The 23,588-nt window shown below is 43.8% G+C and overlaps 3 protein-coding genes and 1 long non-coding RNA gene across 4 annotated transcripts in view; 3 read left to right on the forward strand and 1 right to left on the reverse strand.

Annotated features, from left to right (window-relative positions):
- Positions 1-248, forward strand: part of LOC137472441 (alcohol dehydrogenase 1) — a 4,142-nt gene extending 3,894 nt beyond the window's left edge. Inside the window, exon 9 of the mRNA XM_068187512.1 lies at positions 37-248. Within this exon, the coding sequence (XP_068043613.1) occupies positions 37-61 (25 nt within the window). The 3' untranslated portion in view covers positions 62-248. The remainder of the gene's footprint in view (positions 1-36) is intronic.
- The window catches only part of LOC137472446 (uncharacterized), a 22,616-nt gene extending 10,307 nt beyond the window's left edge, over positions 1-12,309 (reverse strand). Inside the window, exon 1 of the long non-coding RNA XR_010998189.1 lies at positions 11,405-12,309. This is a non-coding gene — a long non-coding RNA (uncharacterized lncRNA). The remainder of the gene's footprint in view (positions 1-11,404) is intronic.
- On the forward strand, positions 4,329-8,540 carry LOC137472442 (alcohol dehydrogenase 1-like). Its single transcript, XM_068187513.1, has 9 exons — positions 4,329-4,479; positions 5,384-5,485; positions 5,949-6,090; positions 6,186-6,273; positions 6,386-6,605; positions 6,743-7,003; positions 7,293-7,428; positions 7,747-7,885; positions 8,297-8,540. Exons 1-9 carry the CDS (start codon positions 4,462-4,464, stop codon positions 8,319-8,321), a joined length of 1,131 nt encoding a protein of 376 aa, XP_068043614.1. The 5' UTR covers positions 4,329-4,461; the 3' UTR covers positions 8,322-8,540.
- Positions 12,310-12,914: 605 nt separating the features above from the next.
- Positions 12,915-22,500, forward strand: LOC137472450 (alcohol dehydrogenase class-3). Its single transcript, XM_068187528.1, has 9 exons — positions 12,915-13,052; positions 15,788-15,889; positions 16,750-16,891; positions 17,501-17,588; positions 18,431-18,650; positions 19,153-19,413; positions 20,137-20,272; positions 21,145-21,283; positions 22,201-22,500. The coding sequence occupies exons 1-9, from the start codon at positions 13,041-13,043 to the stop codon at positions 22,223-22,225; spliced, it is 1,125 nt and encodes a 374-aa protein (XP_068043629.1). The 5' UTR covers positions 12,915-13,040; the 3' UTR covers positions 22,226-22,500.
- The last annotated feature ends 1,088 nt before the right edge of the window (positions 22,501-23,588 follow it).

A 23,588-nucleotide genomic window follows, 5' to 3' on the forward strand; every position in this document is an offset into this window, starting at 1 on the left:
GCTGCAGCAAACCCTCCCTTCCCTTCCACTTTTCAGTATCCGCACTGTCCTGCTCTTCTGAAGGATGCAGCCAAGGAAGCCGACCAGAGGGACCAGCACAACAGATGCTCTCCTGGCCCTGGCCCTTCTCAACCAGCACCTCTCCTTGTGGGGCACCAGGAGAGGAGAATGAGGAACTCACCTGTGCTGGAGTCACTGCGGGTCCTGCTGTGCCTGGACAAAATCCAGAAGGATGTCTCTCCCAAGAAAATGCTTTTATTAATAAAGTTTTTTAAACCAACTCATCCGACACAGCGCACTCAATCAATGGAGACTCCAGGGCCTTGGGACAATTGGCTGACAGATCAGGAACAGAGGCAGGGATTTCCTTGACCTATCTGTAATGAGGAATTATACTGGTAGGAATAGGTAGATCCATGAGGTCAATGCATGGCTCCAAGGCTGGTGTAAGTAAAAAAATATTGGGTTTTTTGACTGTTGGGTGATCTATTCAACATCTGGTCTACTGACACCTGACAGGATAAGCCTTTCTCAGATGGGAAAAGGAGTTCTAGCACAGGAGCTAGTAGGGCTCTTTGACAGAGCTTAAAACTAGTCTGGAAAAGGGAATGGGAAAATATCAGGCTGGCTAGTGATGAACAGTGGGATTGTGTGCCAAAATGTGAGGAAAGGAGCACTGAGGGGATCCCTCAATCTGCTTCACAAGTGTTGGCTACAAAGTACCACTTGTGAAAATGTTTCTATACCAATGAATGCAGCTTGAGGAACAACCAATGATGATGTAGAAACTTTCTGTGGTGCCAGAGACTTGATATCCTTGGCATAAGTGAAACTGGTGGGACAAGTCCTGTGACTGGAGTGCCCTGTTGGATGGTTACAGGCTCTTCAGGAGGGAAAGGCAGGGCAGAGAGGCAGGGAGGTAGCACTTTATGGAATAGAAGGGTTAGAATATATGGAGCTGTAATGTCACAGTTAAGAGCCTCTGGGTGAGTATCAAGGGGCAAACAAATAATGTACCCATGGATCTCACCATGGGTATCTACTGTAGACCTATCACTTTGCTCTGTACTATTCTCTCCTAACTTTTCCTTCTTTGATTCATATTTGTCTATTTTAGATCCTGATCTTCATATGGAGGCTTTTCTCCTGCTCTAGTTTTGCTCTTGGAACAACCTCAGAGAAATGTACAGACTGTAATGGGGAAAAGACATTACATGTGCATTTATGTCCCATCACATACAAATGTGGGTGCTAGGGGTGCTGTACCTAGGCTATCCGAAATCATAAAGAAAAATTCCTCCTTACATTGCAGAGTGAAATTCTGCAGGATGTACTATGATCACAGCTATTCCGACAAAGGAATTTGTTCTGAGCACACAAAAAAAAAGAAAAAAAAAAGAAAAAAAGAAAAAAAGAGCTATGATCCTAATGGGTCCCCCTCCAGCTGAGATATTCTATCATTCTATGAATGCATGGACTCAAAATCAGCAAATGCTCTAAGAGTCCTGTTCTCTAGTTTATCATTTTTTCCCTCAGCCATTCTCCTTCACTAGGGTGAACAGAATCAATTGCTCATTTTATTAGATCTTTATCAGAATTTTTTTCCATATCTCTGCTAGGTACAATATATTAGGGTGACTCTAACTCCCACTTTCCTTACCTCATTTGCCTCATTTCACTATCATTTTGTAAGAGGTACACAATATTTCTGTTCTTATGGAAATTAAAGCACCAGGGCATCTTATAGAATAGTGAATTATCAATACTGCTAACAAATCCTGATAGGGTATGATCTAGTTTGTCCTTCACAGTAGAATCCAAAAATTTTCTCTGAAACAGGTGCCCAGTTACACTGTGGACAGAAATGTAATACTGGGTCATTAATAAAGGAACTGATATCTGACTCTGACTTGTAATTAAAAATTATTGAAGCCTGCTGCAGGCAGCAGAAAAGATAAGATTTGTACTTAGCCCTCATAAGTGCATTTCAGCATCTATTCCACACAGATTTCTATCAAATATTCTACTGTTTTTCCACCTCTTTGATACAGGCAGCAAGCAACCAGAACATAAAGAGGGGGACAGAAAACTGACTACCAAGATGAAGACAAACACATTGAGGTCCGTGCCTCTGTGTACTGGCATCTGACCTCAAATATCAGCTATTAAAGCTTATAAAATGCATTAATATATACAGCAGGTCAGGACAGCACATATTATAGAATGTAGATATACAGGATCTGCCATTAAAAAGTTAATCATTAAATCCATGTCTGCTGACATACAAGTTTGATCTTATTTTCCCTCTATTACCTGGATAAGAAGAAAACAACAACCTCTGGTCTGAAATAGACACAAAAAGCTGCCCAGCAACAGGATCTCAGTATCAACTCCCTGCAATAATTACATGCATTTCAAATGTTTTGCAGAGGTGCCACCTCCCATGGCCTTAAGAACTGCAAGCAGAGCAGACAGGAATTCTCATTTCACATCAGTGGTGGTTTTCAAGTTTGGGGGACTAGAGCATCTCATGGATGTTTTAAGGAAAAATAACAGTACACATTTGAAAGATCTTTTTACAACCATTGTGGAGGTTATACACCCAACAGCAGACACTAGACATGTCTTAAGAGCCATGAAGTGCCTGCACAATTAGCACATTTATGCCCTTATGTGTGAGATGAAATCATAAGCCATCTGTATGGAATTCTGTCTAGGAAGCAGGTGAATTATTTCATTGTCTGTTACAGGACTTTTGAAATTTGTTGGTTTCAACTTCAAACACTACCAACAGTATGGGATATCAGCCATAGAGCATTTGTCATCTGGAATTGCTTTCCAGCCCTTGTGCAATGCAGAAAACAGAATGGGAATCAAAGCCGACTAATCTATGTCCCAGGAGTTCAGTAAAGTGGATCTGTCCGAACAACCTACAGAGTATTTTTGGTTTTGGCTGAGTACTTAAAGCAGCACACTTTCAGGCTGAAGTGAGGATTGCAAGGCACAGGAAAGTACATAAAAATCTTGGAGAAGAATCGTATTTTTGCTCCACAATAGCTGGTGGGTGACCTGCTAGGATAACAGACAAGAGGGAGAGTAGGTTTAGACCAGATATTAAGAAGAAATTCTTTACTGTGACAGTGCTGAGGCATTGGAACAGGCTGAGGAGAAGTGGCGATGGCCCATCCCTGGCAGCATTGGAGGCCACTTGGATATGGCTATGAGCAATTTCCTCTAGTGAGAGGTGTTCTTGCCCATGGTGGGGGGTTGGAATGACATGAGCTTTAAGGTCCCTTTTAGCCAAGGCCAGTCTGTGATTTTGTGAAGGACATGTGAATCAACTGTAGAGCTGAGTGTGCCAAGCTTGAGCCTACAGAGTAATGCTCACCTCATTCATGAATGCTACATTTTTTCTGATCATATCTAGTTCTTTTTGCTAATCCAAATGTTAACAGATGTTTTTTGACTTTAAAAAAAATATATACACATATAATCCTTCTCAATAACCAAAGAGCTAACTACTCATTATAGCATTCTAAATGGCTAGTGATCCAAAAAGGGCGTTTATGTCATTAGTGGCAGTCTTCTAGGAAATTCTCCCATTCCTTAGGTTTGCAAAAGTGTCCTTTCAGCCACACAGAAGGAAGGTTCTTTTCTAACTGTGGGGGTTACATCACACTCTGGCTGCTCATCTTAGCCTAGTCCTCCAACAAGCTCCCGCTCATCCAATCCCTGCAATACATCAATTTGTCCAATGTCTCAGCAGAAAACAGCTCTGGGGGAGCCTGAAAAGCCTGGGTGGAGTGAACCCACAAACCTGGTTACACTGGAGTGAAGCAACTGGGTCCTTGGGAAAAAAAATCCTCTTCTGACACATTCTGCCCTTACTGCTCCGGTGAAAATAGCTGCAATACTTCAGAGAGTAAAGCTACAATCCAGGAGGACATATGTCTTTGTCCACCACACCATATTTTCACTGACTTTTGATTTATTTTATTTTTTAAAATTTTTAATCATTTTGCAAGTATAGTGGTGTGAATGGCCACCAGGTCAAATGCTCCAACCTGGCAAAAAGGGGACGCCAAGGAAGCCCCAGCAGTGATGCAGATCTCCTCTGTCCACATCTGCCAAAAGCAAGTGGAAGAAATAAACCAATTTTCTGAGCTCTCTCAGCCTCTTAGGCGGGGAGGGCAGGGAATGACCCAAGGGCAGAGTCGCTGATAAAAGCCTCCCTGGAGGACTTCTGCTCCCATCCATCTCCCTGCCGCTATCCAGCTCCTCCTCTCAGCACTCACCGTGCTGCCCAGCATCCAGCACCTGACACAGATTAACCAGCGCTCTCCAGGGACGGTGCCGCACCGGGACTGCTCCCGCTCCACGCCTGGGGGATTCTGCAACACACGGAGGCAGCAGCTTCCCTCCAGCCTGCGACAGCAACAGACACAGCTCTGCTAAGACCACATGGCCACTGCGGGAAAAGTAAGGACAACGCATTTCCCATCCTCCTTTCCGAGGTGCCCTGCTCTTGGTGAAATGCGCTGCAAAAGGCTCAGCCTGCGCACTGCTCTGAATACTCTCTTTCCTCCGACCTTGCCCTCCCACCTCTTCCAAATCCCTGTGAATTTCACCAGATTTTGCTCTCAGGCAACTGCACGTGTCCATACCTGCATTAGGTAGTGCATTCCCCCTCTGTCCTGCCCTGGCCAGGAGACAAAATATGGAATTGTGCTGCTCTGAAAAACACCCTCCTGCTCAATCCCTCTGTGCTCCTGCTCTGGCAGCAAACGCAGCTCTTCAGTGGTGCCCTCTTCAGCCACTCACCTGCACTCTACCTTGTCCATGGCAATACCCTTTTCAAGCTGCAAGCCCCATTTTGCTGATGCCAAACTGCTTTGAGCTGATCAGGGAAGGGTTTGAGCCATGTCACATGGAAATCAAACCTTGGTAAGGGAAAAAAATTATCCAGGTGCCAGTCAGATGGGGACAATTCCACAAACCTCTCTCTCTCACCTTCAGCCCAGTGTGTCACAAGGCTGATGTCAAAGCTCTCCACAGGCATTTCCACTAGGCAGGGGCTGCAGTCCTCATGACAGCACAGTCTGGCCTGAAACATAGGGGGATATTATGAAAAACCCACCAAAGTCATCAGAACCCAGTAGTTTTCCAAGGCAACACCTAACACTCTTTGGGTTGCAAGCCACAAATGGGGTTTCCTCAGATATTAAACTAGGCCAGGGTTTATTGGACAGCATTTGGTTTCAGGTGCAGCTGAGCATCACCAAGTTTGAACACCTCGGGTTCAGGTGATTGCAGGATGACTTCCCCCAACCATGTGCTAAAGGCAAATGTTCCCATGCAATGTATTCCTGTTGGTTGCTTCCAGGTTATCAGGTGCAGGGCTGCTGTTGCCTGGGCCCCAGGCAAACCACTCTCTGTTGAGGAGGTGGAAGTTGCACTCCCAAAGGCAGGGGAAGTCCGGATCAAGGTAAAAATACATTTCAACTTCAATACAATAACATTTTCTTCCTTCCTTGTGGGAATTTCTCTTCTTGTGGTTATATCTTCAGCATAACTCAGGGATCTGTGTCCTCCAAGAGTCTTTAATTGTCCAGAGCTGCCCTGGCTCAAATGCACCATTTGCCAGGAGCTCCTTTTTGGACTAATCCTTGCCTAAGCTGTCACATAGGAATTCCTGTCTCCAGCCCTTGCTCTGCTGGACAGGGCCATGGTACCCACACTGTGGCCTCACTCCCATTTCACCTCCAGCTCAGTGCAGAGGAAAGCCACATGGAGCATTCAGAGTGAGCAGAAGGGGAAAACCCAGCCTGGGTTCAGTGTGCTGCCACAGAGTGCCAGCACTGACTGAGGGGCATCATAACACCCCTGAGAAAATTGCTTCCACAAACTAAGACAGAGACCAGGACATCTACTTCTTCTTCTCCAAATAGCTTGTGGCCACAGGTATCTGTTGCACAGATGACCACCTTCTGCAAGGCTGTTTTCCCAATGCAAAATTCCCTGTTATCCCTGGCCATGAAGGAGCTGGAATTGTGGAAAGTATTGGAGAAGGAGTGACCTCTATGAAACCAGGTAACTGACACACACGCACAAATATGCCCAGGAATCAGCTCTCACACAGGCGGCACCCTTAGAGCCACCTAACACAGGATATTGTTTTCTTCCAGGTGACAAAGTGATCCCACTTTGCCTCCCTCAGTGTGGGGAATGCAGCTTCTGCCAGAATCCTGAATCCAACTGCTGCCAGAAGTCCCAGTAAGTTTACTTTGCCTTCCCCTACACCTATATGGGGTTGACTTTATGACAAATCTGACACCCCCATCAGTGCTTCAGTCAATCAAATACAAATACCTCCATCTCCCCACAGTTTCTATGAACCACAAAACCTGCTGCCAGACAAGACCAGCCGCTTCTCTTGCAAAGGGAAGCAGATCCACCACTTCATGTGGGTCAGCACCTTTGCAGAATACACCGTGGTCCCAGAATACGCCGTTGCCAAGATAGATGCTGCGGCACCTCTGGACAAAGTCTGCTTGTTTGGCTGTGGGTTTTCCACAGGCTATGGGGCTGCCATCAACACAGCCAAGGTTGGTATTCAGGCATGTTTAGCACCCCACGGCCACCCTCACAACCTCATCAATCTTGTGCAAAAGAAACCTTCTCCTCCACCTCTTCTTTCTCCTCCTCTTCCCGCTGAAGACTCACAAGTGTCCCATCTGTGCAGGTAAAACCAGGCTCCACCTGTGCCATCTTTGGCCTCGGAGGAGTTGGCCTCTCTGTTGTCATGGGCTGCAAGGCAGCTGGAGCTTCCCGCATCATTGCTGTGGACATCAACAAGGACAAGTTTGCCAAGGCCAAGGAGCTGGGAGCCACCGACTGCATCAACCCTCGAGACTTCAAGAAGCCCATCCAGGAGGTGCTCACTGAGATGACTGGACACGGCGTGGACTACTCCTTTGAGGCCATCGGGCACGCGGACACCATGGTAGGTGGCAGTGCAGCAGCTGTGCTCCCTTCCAGATCATCACAGGCTCCTCTCAGGGCAAAATTCACCCCCAAGGGATGTTCCTCACCTGCTGCCTGCGCTGCTGGGTATAACTTTGTGAGAGAAAATAGCATGAATCTTAAAAGAGGCCACAAGCCCTCCAGGTCTGCTGCACAAGCTAGAATGTGTGTTTTCAGATTACCAGGGAGGAGCAGGAGATTGCACAAAAAGAGCCCTCCCCTGACCAACCCATCAGGGCTTTCTCTAATTCCCCTGCCTGTTCCATCAGATTGCTGCCTTGGCTTCCTGCAATATGAACACTGGTGTCTGTGTGATGGTTGGAGAACTGGATTCTGGTGCAAAGATTTCCATTGATCCTGTGCTTCTGCTGACTGGGCGTACATGGAAGGGGACTTTGCTTGGAGGTAGTGAACTTTCAAATACAATCTAAACAATTCAGCTTTTCCTTTCATGGTGGTTGACATGTCATAGTAAAAGAGGATTTTCAAGTAAAAGACAACTAAAGAGGAGCACTGCATTGCCTGTGTTGAAAACTAGCATTAGATATGCAAATAAATCTCTACCTGTTTCACACAGTAACTCACTCATCCTAAAGAGCAGAAAACATCTCACACGTGTGTGGCACCAGCACTGGTCACTCAGTCCTGACCCTCACACTAACACTACCTTACCAGAACAGCCTTTCTACCATTATTCATGCACCTGCTTTCTCCTGCTTCTAGGCTGGAAGACAAGAGAATGTATCCCCAAATTAGTTTCTAGCTACTTGGAGAGGAAATTCAAATCAGACTTGCTGATCACGCACACGCTGCCATTTGCTAAAGTGAACGAGGGATTTGAGTTGTTACGTGCAGGAAAAAGGTGAGACCCTGACCAGCAGGAGCTTCAGCAAACCTCAGCACCTCCTCCTAAAATTCCAACAGGCAGAGCATGCAACGCTGGCTTCCCAAAGAGCACATGAGCCTTTTGAGGAAGCAGGGCCTCACAGCTGAATGCTGGCAAGATCTGCCATAGCCCAGAGGGAAGAGCCCATGTTCAGCACAGGGAACCCTCCTGCTCATGGCTCAGCTCAGCACACATCCTGTGGCCTTATCCCCTGACGGGGTCCCCTCAGCAGGGATTGGAAGGCTGCCCTGCTGCTGCCCGCCTCAAGCAGCTCAGTCAGGAACAGGCTGGATGACAAAGAAGGTGGCCGGTCCCCAGGCACACCTGCCCTGCCACACTGCCTGCTCCTGAGCTGCAGCAAACCCTCCCTTCCCTTCCACTTTTCAGTATCCGCACTGTCCTGCTCTTCTGAAGGATGCAGCCAAGGAAGCCGACCAGAGGGACCAGCACAACAGATGCTCTCCTGGCCCTGGCCCTTCTCAACCAGCACCTCTCCTTGTGGGGCACCAGGAGAGGAGAATGAGGAACTCACCTGTGCTGGAGTCACTGCTGGTCCTGCTGTGCCTGGACAAAATCCAGAAGGATGTCTCTCCCAGGAAAATGCTTTTACTAATAAAGTGTTTTTGTCAAACTCATCCCGTTCAGTACATTCATTCAAAAGTTTTTCCAGAGGACAGGGGGAGCTCCCCCTCACATTGAAGGCCCTTACATCACACCCTTGGTCTCAGCAATGAGCATCGGCCTTTGCCCCTCCTCTGCTGCTGCCTCCCACCTTCATCTGCCTCAGTGAACTGGGCCCTCTACTCTCTGCCCCCGTCTCAGCTGTGTGAATGCTGCAGCTTCCAGCAGAGCCCAGCCCTGCTGTTGCTGCTCTGAAGCATATTATATAAAGCAGTAGATAACTTTCTTATAATGATGTAACACTCATATAGCATCCATGGATGTGGTTTCATTTTGGCAAATGCCGTTGTACTTTTAATATATTTTCCACACCAAGTCCCACAGTATATCACAGTACAACTCTGAATATTTTTCCCCAAAAAAAGGATTTTTACTCCAAGATGGTCATTCTGCGAAACGGATACTTCTTTCAGTGCTGAACATTGGACTCATAACACTACCATGACTCTTGACCTCTTTTGTGCAACACTTATCACATACCACAGCCCTTTGAACTTCTGGAAACCACTTAGCACAATCAGCAATTACACAGACTATCATGAACACACAAATGAGTTATCAAAGGTAAACAAATCCCATCCAGTCCACCAATTTTTAGTAACTTCTGCACATATCACTCTGCCATGACACAAAAGTTAGCTATAATTCTCCTAACTACTTTTTAAACATAAGACAATAAGAATGCCAGTAATGAGTGTAATTAATTAAATGTTAATTAACTGAGTTCTAGAACTTCCCTACTGAGAAAACTCCAAAAACTTCCAATAAACAATGTTTCCCTAATACTGCACATGCATCTGCATCGTCTTAATTTTATACAAGTGACAAGTCTCAAAAACGTAATCAAGTTGCCAAGTATCTGTCTAACAAATATAAACACATAAATCTGTGCAGGATTGGGACAAAAGATAATATTTTTTTTCCTTTTTGGAAAAAATCTAGACCTAGATGAAAAAAAAGTTCGATCACTATAAAAAACTTCTGCCTAAAGTAAATTGTAACTTGCACTTTACCAATTCTTTTGAACTGTTGTTACATGAAAAATTGTGTAAGCCCTTCTGAGTACTGAGGCGCTCTCTGCTACAGCAGGGCCACCTGGTGGTCACCTGTCCCTGCTCTCCGGGCATGCTGCCTTGGATCTCGGAGATTCTCCTGCCCCTTTGGCAACAATCACAAACTGGGCAGGACTTCAAATTTTAGCAGATAATTAGAGAGGTCTTCAAGTTCTGCTTGATTCCTACAACATCACTTCTTTCATAGCTGGCCAAATAATTACATTTGAAAGCAAAGACATTTATACAAACCGAAGAAAATGCTGTCAAGTGCAAAGAAGGAGGCGACAGCACAACTCCACACTTTCATCTTTCAAATTTCCCTTGTATAGTTATTTTAATATTAACATATTAAAATCAGCACATATTAGATCAGCTTTTTGTGTCTTATTTGGTTTTCAATGAATGCAGATACCTGACAATATTCAATGGAATGTTCAATCGCAAAACTCCCCAAATTACTTATTCCCATATCTAAAATATTAAACAGCTCTCAGCATCCCAACTTCATATGTCTCTACTGCAAAACTGTCGTGGTCACTTTCACGCTTATTTTGAGCACATCAGATTTGTTTTGAAAAGTTATTTTACTCTAGTATACTTTAGAATTATACTTGGTTCAATTAGTGAAATGATTCCTAAAGTTTTTCCTTGGAACCAACCATTTATTGAATTAACAGAAAATATTTAGATTTATATTTATGTTTACAAAATATTGCAATTACCTAAGAATTATCTAAAGAAATACCAGCCAGCTTTGAGCATTTTTGAGCACAAGTATTATCCTCCAGTACTCCATAGAAAATGGAGGAAACTTAAATCAGAATTCAAAAGGATGGTTTTGAGAGCAATGCCCCACAAAAAGAGTTACACTCAAGCATCCACTGCTGGAACTAGTGCACAGGTTATCCCAGCTCTAATGAAATATTTCTATCAAAACTACTGGTTTTATTTGGAAAATTTACAGTATTAATAGAAGGAAAATTACCTGTGGGTCAATCTAGGACCATATCTGCTTGGGGAAAACTAATCAGCCAACATTTGTATTAATGCATTTCAGTTTTGCTTCTGGGTAGATTTGTCAGTCTGCTCCAGCCTCCCTGTGCCTTGCCAATCTATTCACCAGTATGTGAGGCTGCAGCCAGCAGTTCCAGGGCCAAAGCATCAGCCCCTTCTGAGGGAGGCACACAGCCAGCTTCTGCCACTGGCACTCACACTGTCCCAGGATGGGCACCCTGGCAGATCACTTGCATCTTCATTCAGCCATACACTGCCTGCCAAGCTTGCAAGTGATTTCTTCCCCCATGTCTTCTTGTGCTTCAAAGTTAAACTAAGGTACAGAAAAAGCCTCACTAAAAAACTAATGCCTCTAGGGTAGGCATAATAATACAGTTTAAAAATTTTAAAAAGGAAAATAAAGTAATACTGATCTCTAGTTGTTTTGGACTTTTCTCCCCACTTGGCAAACAAAACAGAACACATCCACCAAAAAAGAACATGATTGCCAGGTCTCCCTCCCACATGCTGAGTGCTTCCAAGCCCTCCTCTTTTCCTGATCCAAGCTGATGTTCCTGATTAACATGTAACACCTGATAGAACAACACCAAAACCAAACCAATGTAAAATCCAAAGCAGCAGTGGAAGTCCTCTCCTACAGAACTTACATAAACCTGAAACATGTGACAAAGCCAAGATCGTGGAGTGATAACTTGATTTGCTTGCATGGTGCTGAGAACAGAAAGAAAGTTGCAAAACCACTTACAGTGTCCAGGGGCTTCCAAAAGTACACAGCAACACTGGGGGCAGCATCACAAAACTGCAAGCAAAGGAAAGACGAAAAAATAAACAACCTCTTTCATCTCTGAAACTGGACAATGAGCGTTAAAGGGGTCTGACTGATGTATCTGTGCCTTTGTCCACCAGAATCAGTGCCTACAATTTTCAGAATGTCAAAGATACTAAAAAAAGCAGAGCATCTGTGGAGTTTAGCTAAACACAAAATATTTGCAGGCTTTTTGGAAGCACTGACAAACCAGGGGTGGCTAAGAGCATGAAATTCACTGGAGAGGCTGGCAGAATTGAATTTAACCAAGGAAATGGACAAGGCCTGCGTTGATTTCAACAACAAGGTGTGTAACCTGTATAGCACCCTCACTGGCCAAATTACCTTCCAGTTCCATGTCAACTTTAATGAGCCTAATGAGATTGTGTTTCTCATTTTAGTTTTGTTATTAAATGTGATGTTATTTCATGTAATTTACTAAATGCCATAGTTGCTTATGTCCTGTTATTAATTTTCCACATGCTGGTGCTGTTATCTATCTGTGGTATTTGCTAAGCTTTTGTTAGCATGTCACTGGAAAATAAAAATTCCCTTTCTCACTGAGGGCGACTTAGTTACACCCTGCCATTCCTCAAGCATCATCACCTTGTGTGGAAAATCCCAGCAGCTCGGGGCAGAACTGTTCCCCTCATCTTACACAATCATGTCTGCAGACCTCACAAGAAGCCCTTCCTACGCTGCCTGGGGAAAAACGTTTTTTTTTTTTGGAAAATGAAACAACAGCATAAGCCAGTGAATGATCCCATCTTGCAGCAATAGCTCCTTTGCTACAAAGGCTGATGGATGGAATGTCAAGAAGCCCAGTCAAAATTTCCATCCCACTGCAGATCTTCACCTTCACCTTCACCACTTCACCTACCCTGGCAGTGGGCTGCCTTCACCTAGTCTGTAGTCTTCACACTGCCACCCAGTAAAGCCTGCACCACTGCAGTTTATCCAGCCAAGAAGAGATTCAGGCACACAGCCATGCTCTGCAGACATGGTCGGCTTCCCCCTGTGCCCAGGTGGGACACAGGCGGTACCAAGCACCTCCAGAACGGGAGCCAGGCCGGGATTTCCCCGCGTGGGGAAGGCAGGCACATCCACCACTACTGCTGCCCTCGGGGAGCGGCGCAGAGGAGGCCGTGGCTTCCCGTTATTTGGGAAGGAATCTGGGCAACCTGGTGTCGGCAGGAACAGGCTCATCGGCCAGGACAGCGGGCCTGTCCCCTCACGGGCACAGCGGTGTCCATCTGCCGGCCGGACTGAAGGAGCCGCGATGGAAGACACTGGTGCAGTCGTTAGCAGCCACATACCCGGCCACACGGCAAGGCAACACTGCGGGCACCCTCAGGAAACACAGAGACCTTAGCCCGCGCCGCGGTCTGCGGGCAGAAAAGCGCCACAGGGCGCTCGCGACCGACCCAGCGCGCCCCTGCCCTGCAAGGGTGGGAGGCGAAAAGGGGAGGAAGGAGCCTGTTAGTTCGCCCGCCTCTGAGAGGGAGGCGGGGAGAGAGGCAGCGGAGAAGGAGGCGGGCTCTCCTTCTCCTTCCGCTGGCAGCCGTAGCCGTGCGCGATGGCCAGCGGGGTGAGCATCTGCGTTTGGCGGCGGGAAGGTCGCTCGGGGGCGGGCGGAGGGTCCCGCACTGGGCAGGATGAGGCGGGCGAGCCCTCCCTGCCCTGCCCTGCCCTGCCGTCGATGCCGGGGTCCGGAGGATGCCCGGCGCCGGGGCCGCGGGCCGGGGTCGCCGTGGCCGCTCCCGCCCCAGGGCGTGCGAGAGCCGGGTCGCCGGGGTTGTCCGGGCGCCTCCGCACTCCTGCCCCACGCGTGTGAGGCGTGCGGCGGAGTCGGTGCCGCTGCTTAGGCGTGGGAGGCTCCCGCTGTGAGTGTTTGCCGGAGTGGGAAGCAAAACACGCGTTTGCTCCCCGCCGTGTGTTGTACTCCACCCCTGTGGGCGGCCTGTGCGTCTGAGGGCTGCGCTCCGGCCGCTCCTGGGTCGCGGCGGTGGAGGAACGAGAAGACCTTGAGCTTTGGGTGGTTTCCTGTGGGCTTCGGGCAGGTGCGACCGAATCGGCTGAAAAGAAGGGGTAAAACAAGACTCTGCCTACTCACAAGCCATCGCCTGGCATGTTTGCTGCCTGGCTGTAGGAACAGCGCGATAGCCCAGACCTTCGGCCAGTATTGCTCTGAACTCTGCGCAGGCGGTCGGGGCCCGGGGCCCGAGCGGGTTCGGTGGCCGCGCTTGTCCGGACGCTGAAGCTGCTCCAGGCTGGCACTGGGTTTGGAGCAGCTTCTCTCACTGCCAGAGCTCGGTTTCATCCCGACTGAGATAGCTAATCGTGTGCATAGCCACAAGCAGCCCAACAGCTGCGCTCCAGTGCTAGCATGGTAATAGAGGAAATGAAGAACTGCTGGAAGCTGGTGTTTTGGTTTTCAGTTCCAGTTGTTGGCTTCAAGATTTTCAGCAAAGCAACAGCGGAAAGCTATGAATAATAAGAGGGCAGAAAAAGATGGGGCTTTCCTGATACCCACTCTGAATAGTCCAGGGGCCTTTGTGGCTGTATGAACTGAATTAGAAATTACTATTTCAAAATGTGCTTCCAGATGCATGCTGTTAGTTTTAGATTTATCAGAATTTATCCTGTAAGACATTTTTTTCTCCTCTCTGTCTTTAATTTTGTGTTTAACTAAGCTTGTGGGAATCAAATTTTAAGAATTCGCAGTCTCCCATGCAAGAACAAATGATGACTTAATGAGGGGAGGATGAGGGGATGGATTGAAAACCAGTAAATGATTTACTGAATGATGGCTCCTCTTGCACTTTGTGCTTTGAATTTAGTTTTTCTGGCAAAATCTTTGGTAGGTTTAGAGATTATGACTGATGGCTCACACTGTGATTCCACAGTTAGTTACTGTGACACATTCCATAATTTTTTGTAATATTTACCCTGCTATTAAAAAGCAGGACAAGAAGATTTCATGGTTCTAGTTAGGGGTGTTCCTGTCTAATTTAGACCCCTGCTGGCTGTTGGAATAGGTGCTCGTTTTCTGTTACAAAGCTTTTGGGGTCTGTAGTATTTATTTTACCAAATTTAAGCCATAAAATTATGGCTTAGATACTTACTAGTAAGTAACTAAGTATCTAAGTTCTGCTACTACAGGTACAGTGAGGATTTTAACTGGCTCTGGCAAAACCTAGTAGTGTTTATTGTACAACAGAAATACTACAGAAAGGCATAGATTAGCCATTATTTTCTTCTGATGACAGCTGATGAATCAGACCTGGCAAGCTCAAAAGGTGGTCTTGGCACTGTTATTTCTAACAGCAAGTGAAATTGCAAAAAGGCTGAGTGACTGTACTGCTGATCGTGGGAATTTCTATTAATCCTCTTTCTTTCAAGCATTCCATGGGAACACCACAGCTATTTTGAACACACAAAAGGTTATGTTCTTCTCTTGGTTCATGTTCCTAATAGCAATGGCTTAGACCTTGTCACCTTCATGAAACCAACCTCTAAGGGTAATCCAGATGCTTATCCCGAAACTGCTCTAGAGTGTATGGCTGTAATGCCTGCTGATTTTCTCAGTCAGTTGTATGTACCTGTCAATAGGGTTTACAGATCCAGAAATCCTGCTCTCTTAGCCAGGCTCTCACCGTTGGGATTGAAAAGCTTCCCGGGATGTTTAGGTGTGGTTGCAGAGCAGGATTTGTTGTGGCGCCAAGAGCAGTGAATGAAGACTTGCTAACAGTGATCCCTGTGGCCACTGCAGAGGTGTTGGAGCCTTATAGCAGAGTCTCTCTGCTCCCTCGGCATCACTGGGGGCTCTGCTTGTCAGCTGCATCTCCTTGCTGGAATCCTACTTGAAAACCATCCTGATCAGGAATAGGAAATTCAGTCTTGATGTGGGTCTCCACAGTTTCCTTTCTGAACCTTCCAACTTCAAACACTGTGTTTAATGAAAATACCTGAAATGAATGGCAGTCTTTGATTTTAAACCACCATTTTTATTATGCAGCCTTTCCATTCATGTTGCTCCCTTCACTGCAGCGTGTCTCCCAAGCACTCCCAGGCTTATATTTTTTACACAGTAAGAGAATGACATTCAAATTTCAGATCTTGGCTTACTCATTATTGTTTAGCTTCCTGAAAGCAAATGTGGGGCAATTAAACCTTCGTGTTGAAATTATGAATTTCAGATCTGGGATTCTTTCCAAAAGCCAGTAGTGCTGCTTTTATTTTCTCACATGGCTGAACAAGAATTATTTTAAATGAAGCATACAACAGATGTCCTCTTTTTTTTTTTTTTTCCTTGTCTTTTAGGTTATTAAATGCAAGGCTGCTGTTGCCTGGGAGGCAGGTAAACCTCTCTCTATTGAGGAGGTGGAGGTTGCTCCACCAAAAGCTCATGAAGTTCGTATCAAGGTAATTACATCAATCCTTATCTATATGTTTTCTATTTTAGGAGACTGAGTATTGAAGGTGAATAGTTTGTTTGCCAACAGAAGAAATGTTGAATAGATATCATTAGTTCATTAGTATCTCAGCTGGCTTTACAGAGAAGAAAATGACAGTGTTTAGATCTTCTGTTTATGAAAAACACTTTTAATTTCTACTAGTCTCACTTCACAGTCTGGTCTGAGGATAATGGCTAATCTTGAGGATCAATTCCAGTTGTTACAGAACAAGTTCCCTCAAAATGTCAGAACTGGGAACACCTTTATCTTGTTTGAAGGACAATTTGTCGTTTGTGGCCATAACTTACTGGCTGCTGAACTGGGATTGGTCTTTTGCATTCCCTATATCCATGTTTCTGATTGAGCCTGTATCTGCCAAAAAGTGTACATTAATGTGAAATTTATTTCTGTGGAAAGGATTTCTGTGTGGTGCTGAAGACTTAAGCAGGATTTATGCAGTACTGAGAGTTCTGCATGGTCTCTCTGGAAATCTTACTTCTGAGTCTTATTTCCAATCTGAGATGCTAAACTAATTTGAGATGACTTGGAGCACTGGTTTTTAGCTATAGGAAAGGATAGGTCATCTTTTACCCCTTTCACTGTCACATTTTGGTTAATGGAAATTATAAAAAATGTACTGTCATGACTTTGCGTTTTTGAAATAAGAAAAACTGCCTTGCCAGGAATTGAAAGTATGTTGCCCATATCACAAATGCTGCCAGAACTTTGACCTGGCAATTGTTCTTAATTTCTGACCAAAGGGAATTGTTTAGATCTGTGCTGCTATTCTGTTCTTCGGGGTGTCCCAGATTATTTATTTCTTCATAGATAGTTGCCACTGCTGTTTGTCACACTGATGCCTATACTCTGAGTGGTGCTGATCCCGAAGGATGTTTCCCTGTGATCCTGGGACATGAAGGAGCAGGAATTGTAGAGAGTGTTGGGGAAGGAGTAACAAAAGTAAAGAAGGGTAAGGAAATACCTTGTAAGTTTTCTGCCTTCATTGAAAGTGTTACTTTATTTGAAGACTAACTGTCAAATTGGGCCACTGAAATGTCGTATTGCAGGAGTTAATACAATATTTTATTCTGGGGTGTATACCTGTGTAGATTTCTGTGGTCTGTGAGACACAACACTAATCTATTCAACGAGCTCTTGATTTACAGCTTGAAAGAGCCCGGAACAACATTGTTTTACTTGAAATCAGATCAGTATATAGTTAGAAGAGGGTCGGGGGTCTATTATTTTTTCAAATTATAGTTTTTATCTGTTGGTTTAATTCAAAAGCTTAAAGTGTTTGTCATCTTGTTCACTGTTGATTTGGGGTTGTTTTGTTTTACAGTACCATTGCTACTTGTTCTGGAATGATGAATTTTGGATAGGCTGTCTGCTCAGCCCAGATTAAAGTGGTTTATCTAGCACTCTATAATACCTCTGTATACCATAAACAGCTTTTAGTACACAAAGGTTTTAAGTGAACTCAAGCTCACAGAAAAACATGCAGAATCAAGTAACTTCATTTTTTTTCAAATGCCTTGCTTGATACAGTAACTAGACACAGAATATTTTTTTTCTTTAGGGGATACTGTTATCCCTCTATACATCCCTCAGTGTGGAGAGTGCAAGTTCTGTAAGAATCCTAAAACAAACCTGTGCCAGAAGATAAGGTCCGTATGACTTTGACACATGCTATAGTATTTGTTCAATGTATTCCTGCTGTAGTTAGCAAAAGTAATTGATAGGAGTTTTCTTTGAAGAAAAAATCTGTTGATGCATCATTTAATGACTTGGAAAGTAGGTGTTTCAGGAGTCACTTACGCAATTTTTCCAGTCTTCCTTAAAATTTCTATTAAATTAATTAATTTATATTTATAATTATTTATAATTAATAATGTCTATTAAATTATTTATTTAAAATACTTAAATAAACCTGTTTCTCTCTTTTCATGTATGTGAAGGTGCAAACTACTACTTTGTGTCCACAGGTTGGAAAACATAAATTCTCTGACTCCATATTTAATCCATACTTAAGGGAAGCACTTCAGGAAATTTAGCTCTTGGGAGTGAACACCAAAGCTTTCAGTACAAAATCATATGGACAGCTCTTTTTTTTTCCTTAACACCTGCTTCCCAGATAAATTTGCAGCTCCTGTTCTGAAAAAAAAATCTCCCAAACTCAAAAAAAGCCCCAGTGATATAACAGACAGGTGCTATTCAAGGGGAGGAGGCCAAGACAGTGGTGTGGTGCTGTGGCACAAACAGTTAGCACTGGTAACTAACAAGGTCAACATGTGAGTAAACTCCATTTCTTTCAGTTTTTCCCTGAAGGGATTAACTGCATGAAGTTTTAGGAGTTTAGCATCTCACTTTTGTGAACTCCTAGGTTTATTGAAGTGGTCAAAATATAAAGGTGCAAATATGCAGCTGCCTCTTTGAGCTGCTTAGTGGATTCTGTCTGGTGAGAGTACTTGCTGCTTAAAACTCTGCACTTTCCTGTCTTTGCCTCAAGAATTACTCAAGGGAAAGGAGTCATGCCTGATGGTACCAGCAGATTCACCTGCAAGGGAAAGCAGATTTACCACTTCATGGGGACCAGCACCTTCTCTGAGTACACTGTGGTGGCTGATATCTCTGTAGCCAAGATAGATGCTGCAGCACCTCTGGATAAAGTGTGCCTGCTGGGCTGTGGCATCTCCACAGGCTATGGGGCTGCTGTCAACACTGCTAAGGTAAAGGCTGGGCTTGTGGCACACACAGTTTAGCGGCTACTAGGACTGTAAATGTGATGTACCAAATCTGTGTTTCTTCTTCTTCAACTGATGAAGTTCAGCTAAGAATTTCTAACTTCCCCATAAGAGGCCACATCAGGTTAGAAGAACCTGTTGCCCTTTGGAGGAAATTCAGGTGGAGTATTTTTGATAGCAGCTGTATATGAATTACTTTTCTGTTCATGTTCATCTTGCTACAAGTCATTCTGATAGTCTGAAGCTCAGGGCGAGACAGAGGTGGTAGGTGTGTGGGCATGAGTCTTAGGGCAAAAGGAAAAGCTGAGTACCTAAAGAGCTTTTAGAATTTAAATTTCTGTATAGTTTCCCTTGTCTATAAAATCTCCCATCCATGTATATTTGCTTCCATTTTTTCCTTTATTACAGCCTCCTTAACCTGCATTTCCTCTTCCCATGGAAGGACGAATTTTTCTTCTACTGCTCATGACTCCTTTCTTTTTCCTAGGTGGAGCCTGGCTCTACATGTGCCGTGTTTGGTTTGGGAGGAGTTGGGCTGGCGGTTATTATGGGCTGCAAAATAGCAGGAGCATCCCGGATCATTGGCATTGACATTAACAAGGATAAGTATGCCAAAGCCAAAGAGTTTGGAGCTACTGAGTGCATCAGCCCCCAAGACTCCAAGAAGCCCATCCAGGAGGTTCTGGTTGAGATGACTGATGGGGGTGTGGACTACTCATTTGAGTGCATCGGAAATGTCGGAGTCATGGTGAGTGCTTGACCAATCGGAGCATGTACAGGGAGGGACCAGTTCGGCTGAAGAGCAAGATCAACTGCTTTCTTAACACAAAACATGCCACACTCACTAACCTTTTTTTTTTCCTTAATAGTAATGATAACTGCTATGACTAAAAAGGACAATTTACACTCAATCCTAATTATGTAATGAAAGCAGCTGCTACTTTTTGGGTTGCAAATGGCACTTGCAAATGCTTTTTCCTTAATCAGACTTTTTTGAGATCCTGAGTTTCTCTGTGCTGACAATTAAAATTAACAAAACTCACATAAAATATATTGTGCAATGAACAGTAAAATCTCAGGGATCACTCAGTATTTCCTTAATTTCCCAAGTAATTAATTTCACCTTTGGAAATGCAGAAGTATTACTGAATGTAAGGCTAGTTTTTTAGGAATTACAGTAGCATTCCTAACTGTTGGCAATATGGTCTGTGATTGCAGTTTATCCTGACTCTCAGTGGGAGTTCAGAGTGACTTCTCTGAAAGCTATATAGGATATAAAAAGTGCAAAGTGAACCTTTAACAGTGTAAGGGAATCTGAACCAATGGAAAATATAATGGAATTTTCAGTGTATTTACTGTTCCTTAAATACTGATGTGGTAATTCATTACTTGGAGTAAAGGAAGTGCTACCAGTCCAGGCAGTGTGAACCTTAGCAATAAACACTCTGTTTTGTCCTGTTTGTCCATGAAGAGGGCTGCCTTGGAAGCCTGCCACAAAGGCTGGGGAATCAGTGTGATAGTCGGAGTGGCTGCTGCTGGCCAGGAGATCTCCACACGGCCATTCCAGCTAGTAACTGGGCGGACATGGAAAGGGACTGCATTTGGAGGTAACTCTCTCTTGCTCTGGGGATAAAAATAATTTACTCTAGGCTAAAGCTGGGAAGAACACACCCCCTTGGCTTTGCTTATGCAAGAAATGTACTATTGACAGGCTATTCATAAATGCTATGTTGGCTTTTAAGGTAAAGACTCTTAATCTGTTATTCCTACAGACAGGGTACAGATTAACACATTGGCATAATATCTAACGTATTTTGAAGAGAGAATATATTTATATCCTACTCAGTATTAAAGGAGTGGGATAGGGAAACTGCTTTACCATCAAGTGAAGGTTTGGTTCAGTTTGGTCCAGTGAAAGGAACTAGTCTTTGGGGAGATGGGAACTCACATCAGTATGTTTGTGTTGCTTAACCACTAAGTAAATTGTGGGGCCAACATGACAATGTGCTCTAAAGATCTTTAAAACGACAAGGCAACAAGTGTTTGATACACATTTTCTGCTGCCAACTCAAAAGCACATTGAGTTCTTTTTTTTGGGAATTCAGTAATTGCTGAAGTTGATGGAAGTTCAATTTCAGACTTTGAATTATTACACTGCTCTTTGCCCAAGCAATACAAAACTCACTGGGTTGGGTTATAAAGATATATAGGGGGCCTGACAGAGATGCCTTGTGTATACTTTCCTAGGTGAGGGCTGCTGTTAATGTTGAATGCTGGAACAGCTAGTGAAAGATTTTTCATCAACACTTGTGTGTGTTTGGATAATGTGTGCTTTTGCCAGACCTCCATAGGAGAGACGAACATGTAACTCATCTCTGTTCCTTTTCATATTGATCATACAAGTTTTGTGTTAGGGCTGTGTTTTTAATTTTCTGAGATGGGTGGAAAAGGGAAACAAAGCATGTTTTCCTTCTTTCAGGCTGGAAGAGTGTAGACAATGTACCGAAACTGGTGACTGAATACATGTCCAAAAAGATCAAGGTTGATGAATTTGTGACTCACACGCTGCCTTTTGACAAAATTAATGAGGCTTTTGAGCTGATGCATTCAGGAAAAAGGTAATGTTCACAATATTGAAGGGTATACTTCTTGATCAGACACTATCAAAGTACAGGTTCCCTGCCCATTGGCATGTTTTAAACAGGGAAGCTAAAGGGTGACATATACCCCGTGCATTGATTCTGATGCAAACATACTTCTCTGAACTTCCAGGCATGTGCCAAAACACAGGCACAGAGTAAAAAGCAAGCAACAGTGTAAAAGAGAAATAGATATAAAGCTGATAAAGGGGAGTCTCAGGCTTTCACCATTGTTAAAACATTCTCCCTTATAATAAGGAATGTAAAGAGACTGAAGATTACATATTCAGTAATATTTAGGTTCCTCTGCAGATAGGCAAATAATTATGACCATTATCTCCAGAAACCAGCATAGTCTTTGTATTTGATCTCAATCTATATCTATTGTATATAACTTTGGAGAAAGTACTAGCTCTATCTGCTTTAGCTCATATGGATTCTATTTTGGATAAATCAGTTGTCTGTATTTGTTACAACTGGAAACACTGCATTTGTGCAAATTTCATCCAGCACTTGATCCCCATCCCAGTTATAAACTTCAGTATCATTTCAGTGCTTTACTCCTAGGAAACTAATAATGAAAGCTACCTAGCATTTTCCAAATAGAAAAAAGGGAGAATGCCTGTAAATATTACTGCTCCTGATCAATCTTGGCTAGCTACTGAAAGCTGAAACCTAGTATGAAAAATAGTTCATTTGGAGTTTATTTTACTGGATGAGAGAAAAAAAAAAACCTGAAGGGAACAAGCATTATCCTGAATTTTTAATAAATATTATAGGCATAAGCATGACTTTATTTGTTACAAAAGACTGAAGTTAAAATATGTGTCAGCAATGAAAGGGAGAGATGGGGAGAAAATTGACTTCTTGGTAATTTTTTTCTTTTTTATTTTAAGCATTCGAACTGTCCTAAAATTTTAGAGCCATATGACGACCTTCTAATTGGCCAGCACCATGCTAACTGCCTTTTTATAATGGAATTTTTGATAGAAGACAGAATCAAGCAACTGAAAACTCACTGGGACTAGGAAGACAATGTATTTTAGGGTGAGCATTCTGGGTACTAAATAATAAAAAAAAGTTAACTACTGAATAGCATTACAGAATTAGTCCTGATTATGGAACTTCTGTTTCTATACTCATTCCTCAAATTCAGTAGTGGCTAACTTGATCTACTTAATAAAAGCTTATTTCTAAACCCAGTGTTGGAATTATTTAGCATTAAGAGTGACTGTGATTGCTGTGTCTTGTTTTCCTCTAGTGATTTCACCATGTGTATGTGACAGAGGGAGTGTTCTGCAAAGTCTACAGCAAATGATGTGGGATTCACTGCACAAGGCACAGCTAAGCACAGGGGTGAGAAGCAGCATGCATTTGCTGCAACTGTGCTGAGAGAGGGGTCAGAACTTGTCAAGTTCCTGAGGCTATTCTATGACTACAGTGGATTGTAGCATCCAGCTCAACCTTGAAGCCAAATATAGAGCAGAGACTTTGGTGTCATGGGGTACCCATGTTCACTGCGGTGGTCCATGTTCTGTCTTTTTTCTCATTGGTCTTTTTGGCAGGCCTGTTGTAAAGATCATGGCACAGACTCCTCTGGTCACTTGCTCTAATAGTGTCCTCCAAGGCTTCAGTAGGACAGTTGTCCCATTTCCTTAACTTACTGGCAAATGAAGCAAACTTTGCAGCCAACACTGCAAAAACAAACAGCGTGGGATTGTTACCTCTAGTCAGAAACTTGATCATGCCATTGAAGCAGGAAATACTACTATTAGAGCAAGTCTGCTCTTGAGGGCTGCAGGGGAACAGGAAAGAGCACTGCATGATGATACCTTCAGGATTTTCTGGGATTTTTTTGTTGGAGGAGCAGGGCTTAAGTCTCAGTTTTGGAGTTGCAGGTTTTCTTAACTCTAGGTGAAGTGAGCTGACTGGATAAGGTTATTTTTGTATTGAAACATGGAATCAGTGCCTCACATCCAGAAAAACATAGAGAAATTGTGCAGAAAACAGACTGCAGAGCAGAGGCAGAAAGCCCAGCAAGTTAAAAAAAAAGATACATAGAAACTCAGTGTTTTTTAGTGAACCAAGGACACTGATTAAGTGAGAAATTTCATGTTTTAAAGAACCCTGGTCAAAACAACTGCTAGTAGAGAACACAGAATGCAGACAGTAATCTTATTAGAAGAAATTCCCTCTCACCACCAACAATTACTCCAAGTCATTGCTATAGAACTGGGACAATTACATCTTTTCCATCTTTCATTAAATATCCCCTACAGCATTC

This window comes from Anomalospiza imberbis, chromosome 4, assembly GCF_031753505.1.
Source record: "Anomalospiza imberbis isolate Cuckoo-Finch-1a 21T00152 chromosome 4, ASM3175350v1, whole genome shotgun sequence".
In the NCBI taxonomy this organism is placed as follows: Eukaryota; Metazoa; Chordata; class Aves; order Passeriformes; family Viduidae; genus Anomalospiza; species Anomalospiza imberbis.

Coding starts and splice junctions, on each gene's coding strand:
- LOC137472442 (XM_068187513.1), top strand. Junction 6,274..6,385: donor AACTGCTGCCAGAAGTCCCA/GTAAGTTTACTT, acceptor ATCTCCCCACAG/TTTCTATGAACCACAAAACC. Junction 7,429..7,746: donor GAAGGGGACTTTGCTTGGAG/GTAGTGAACTTT, acceptor TCCTGCTTCTAG/GCTGGAAGACAAGAGAATGT.
- LOC137472450 (XM_068187528.1), top strand. Junction 19,414..20,136: donor TCGGAAATGTCGGAGTCATG/GTGAGTGCTTGA, acceptor TTGTCCATGAAG/AGGGCTGCCTTGGAAGCCTG. Junction 20,273..21,144: donor GAAAGGGACTGCATTTGGAG/GTAACTCTCTCT, acceptor TCCTTCTTTCAG/GCTGGAAGAGTGTAGACAAT.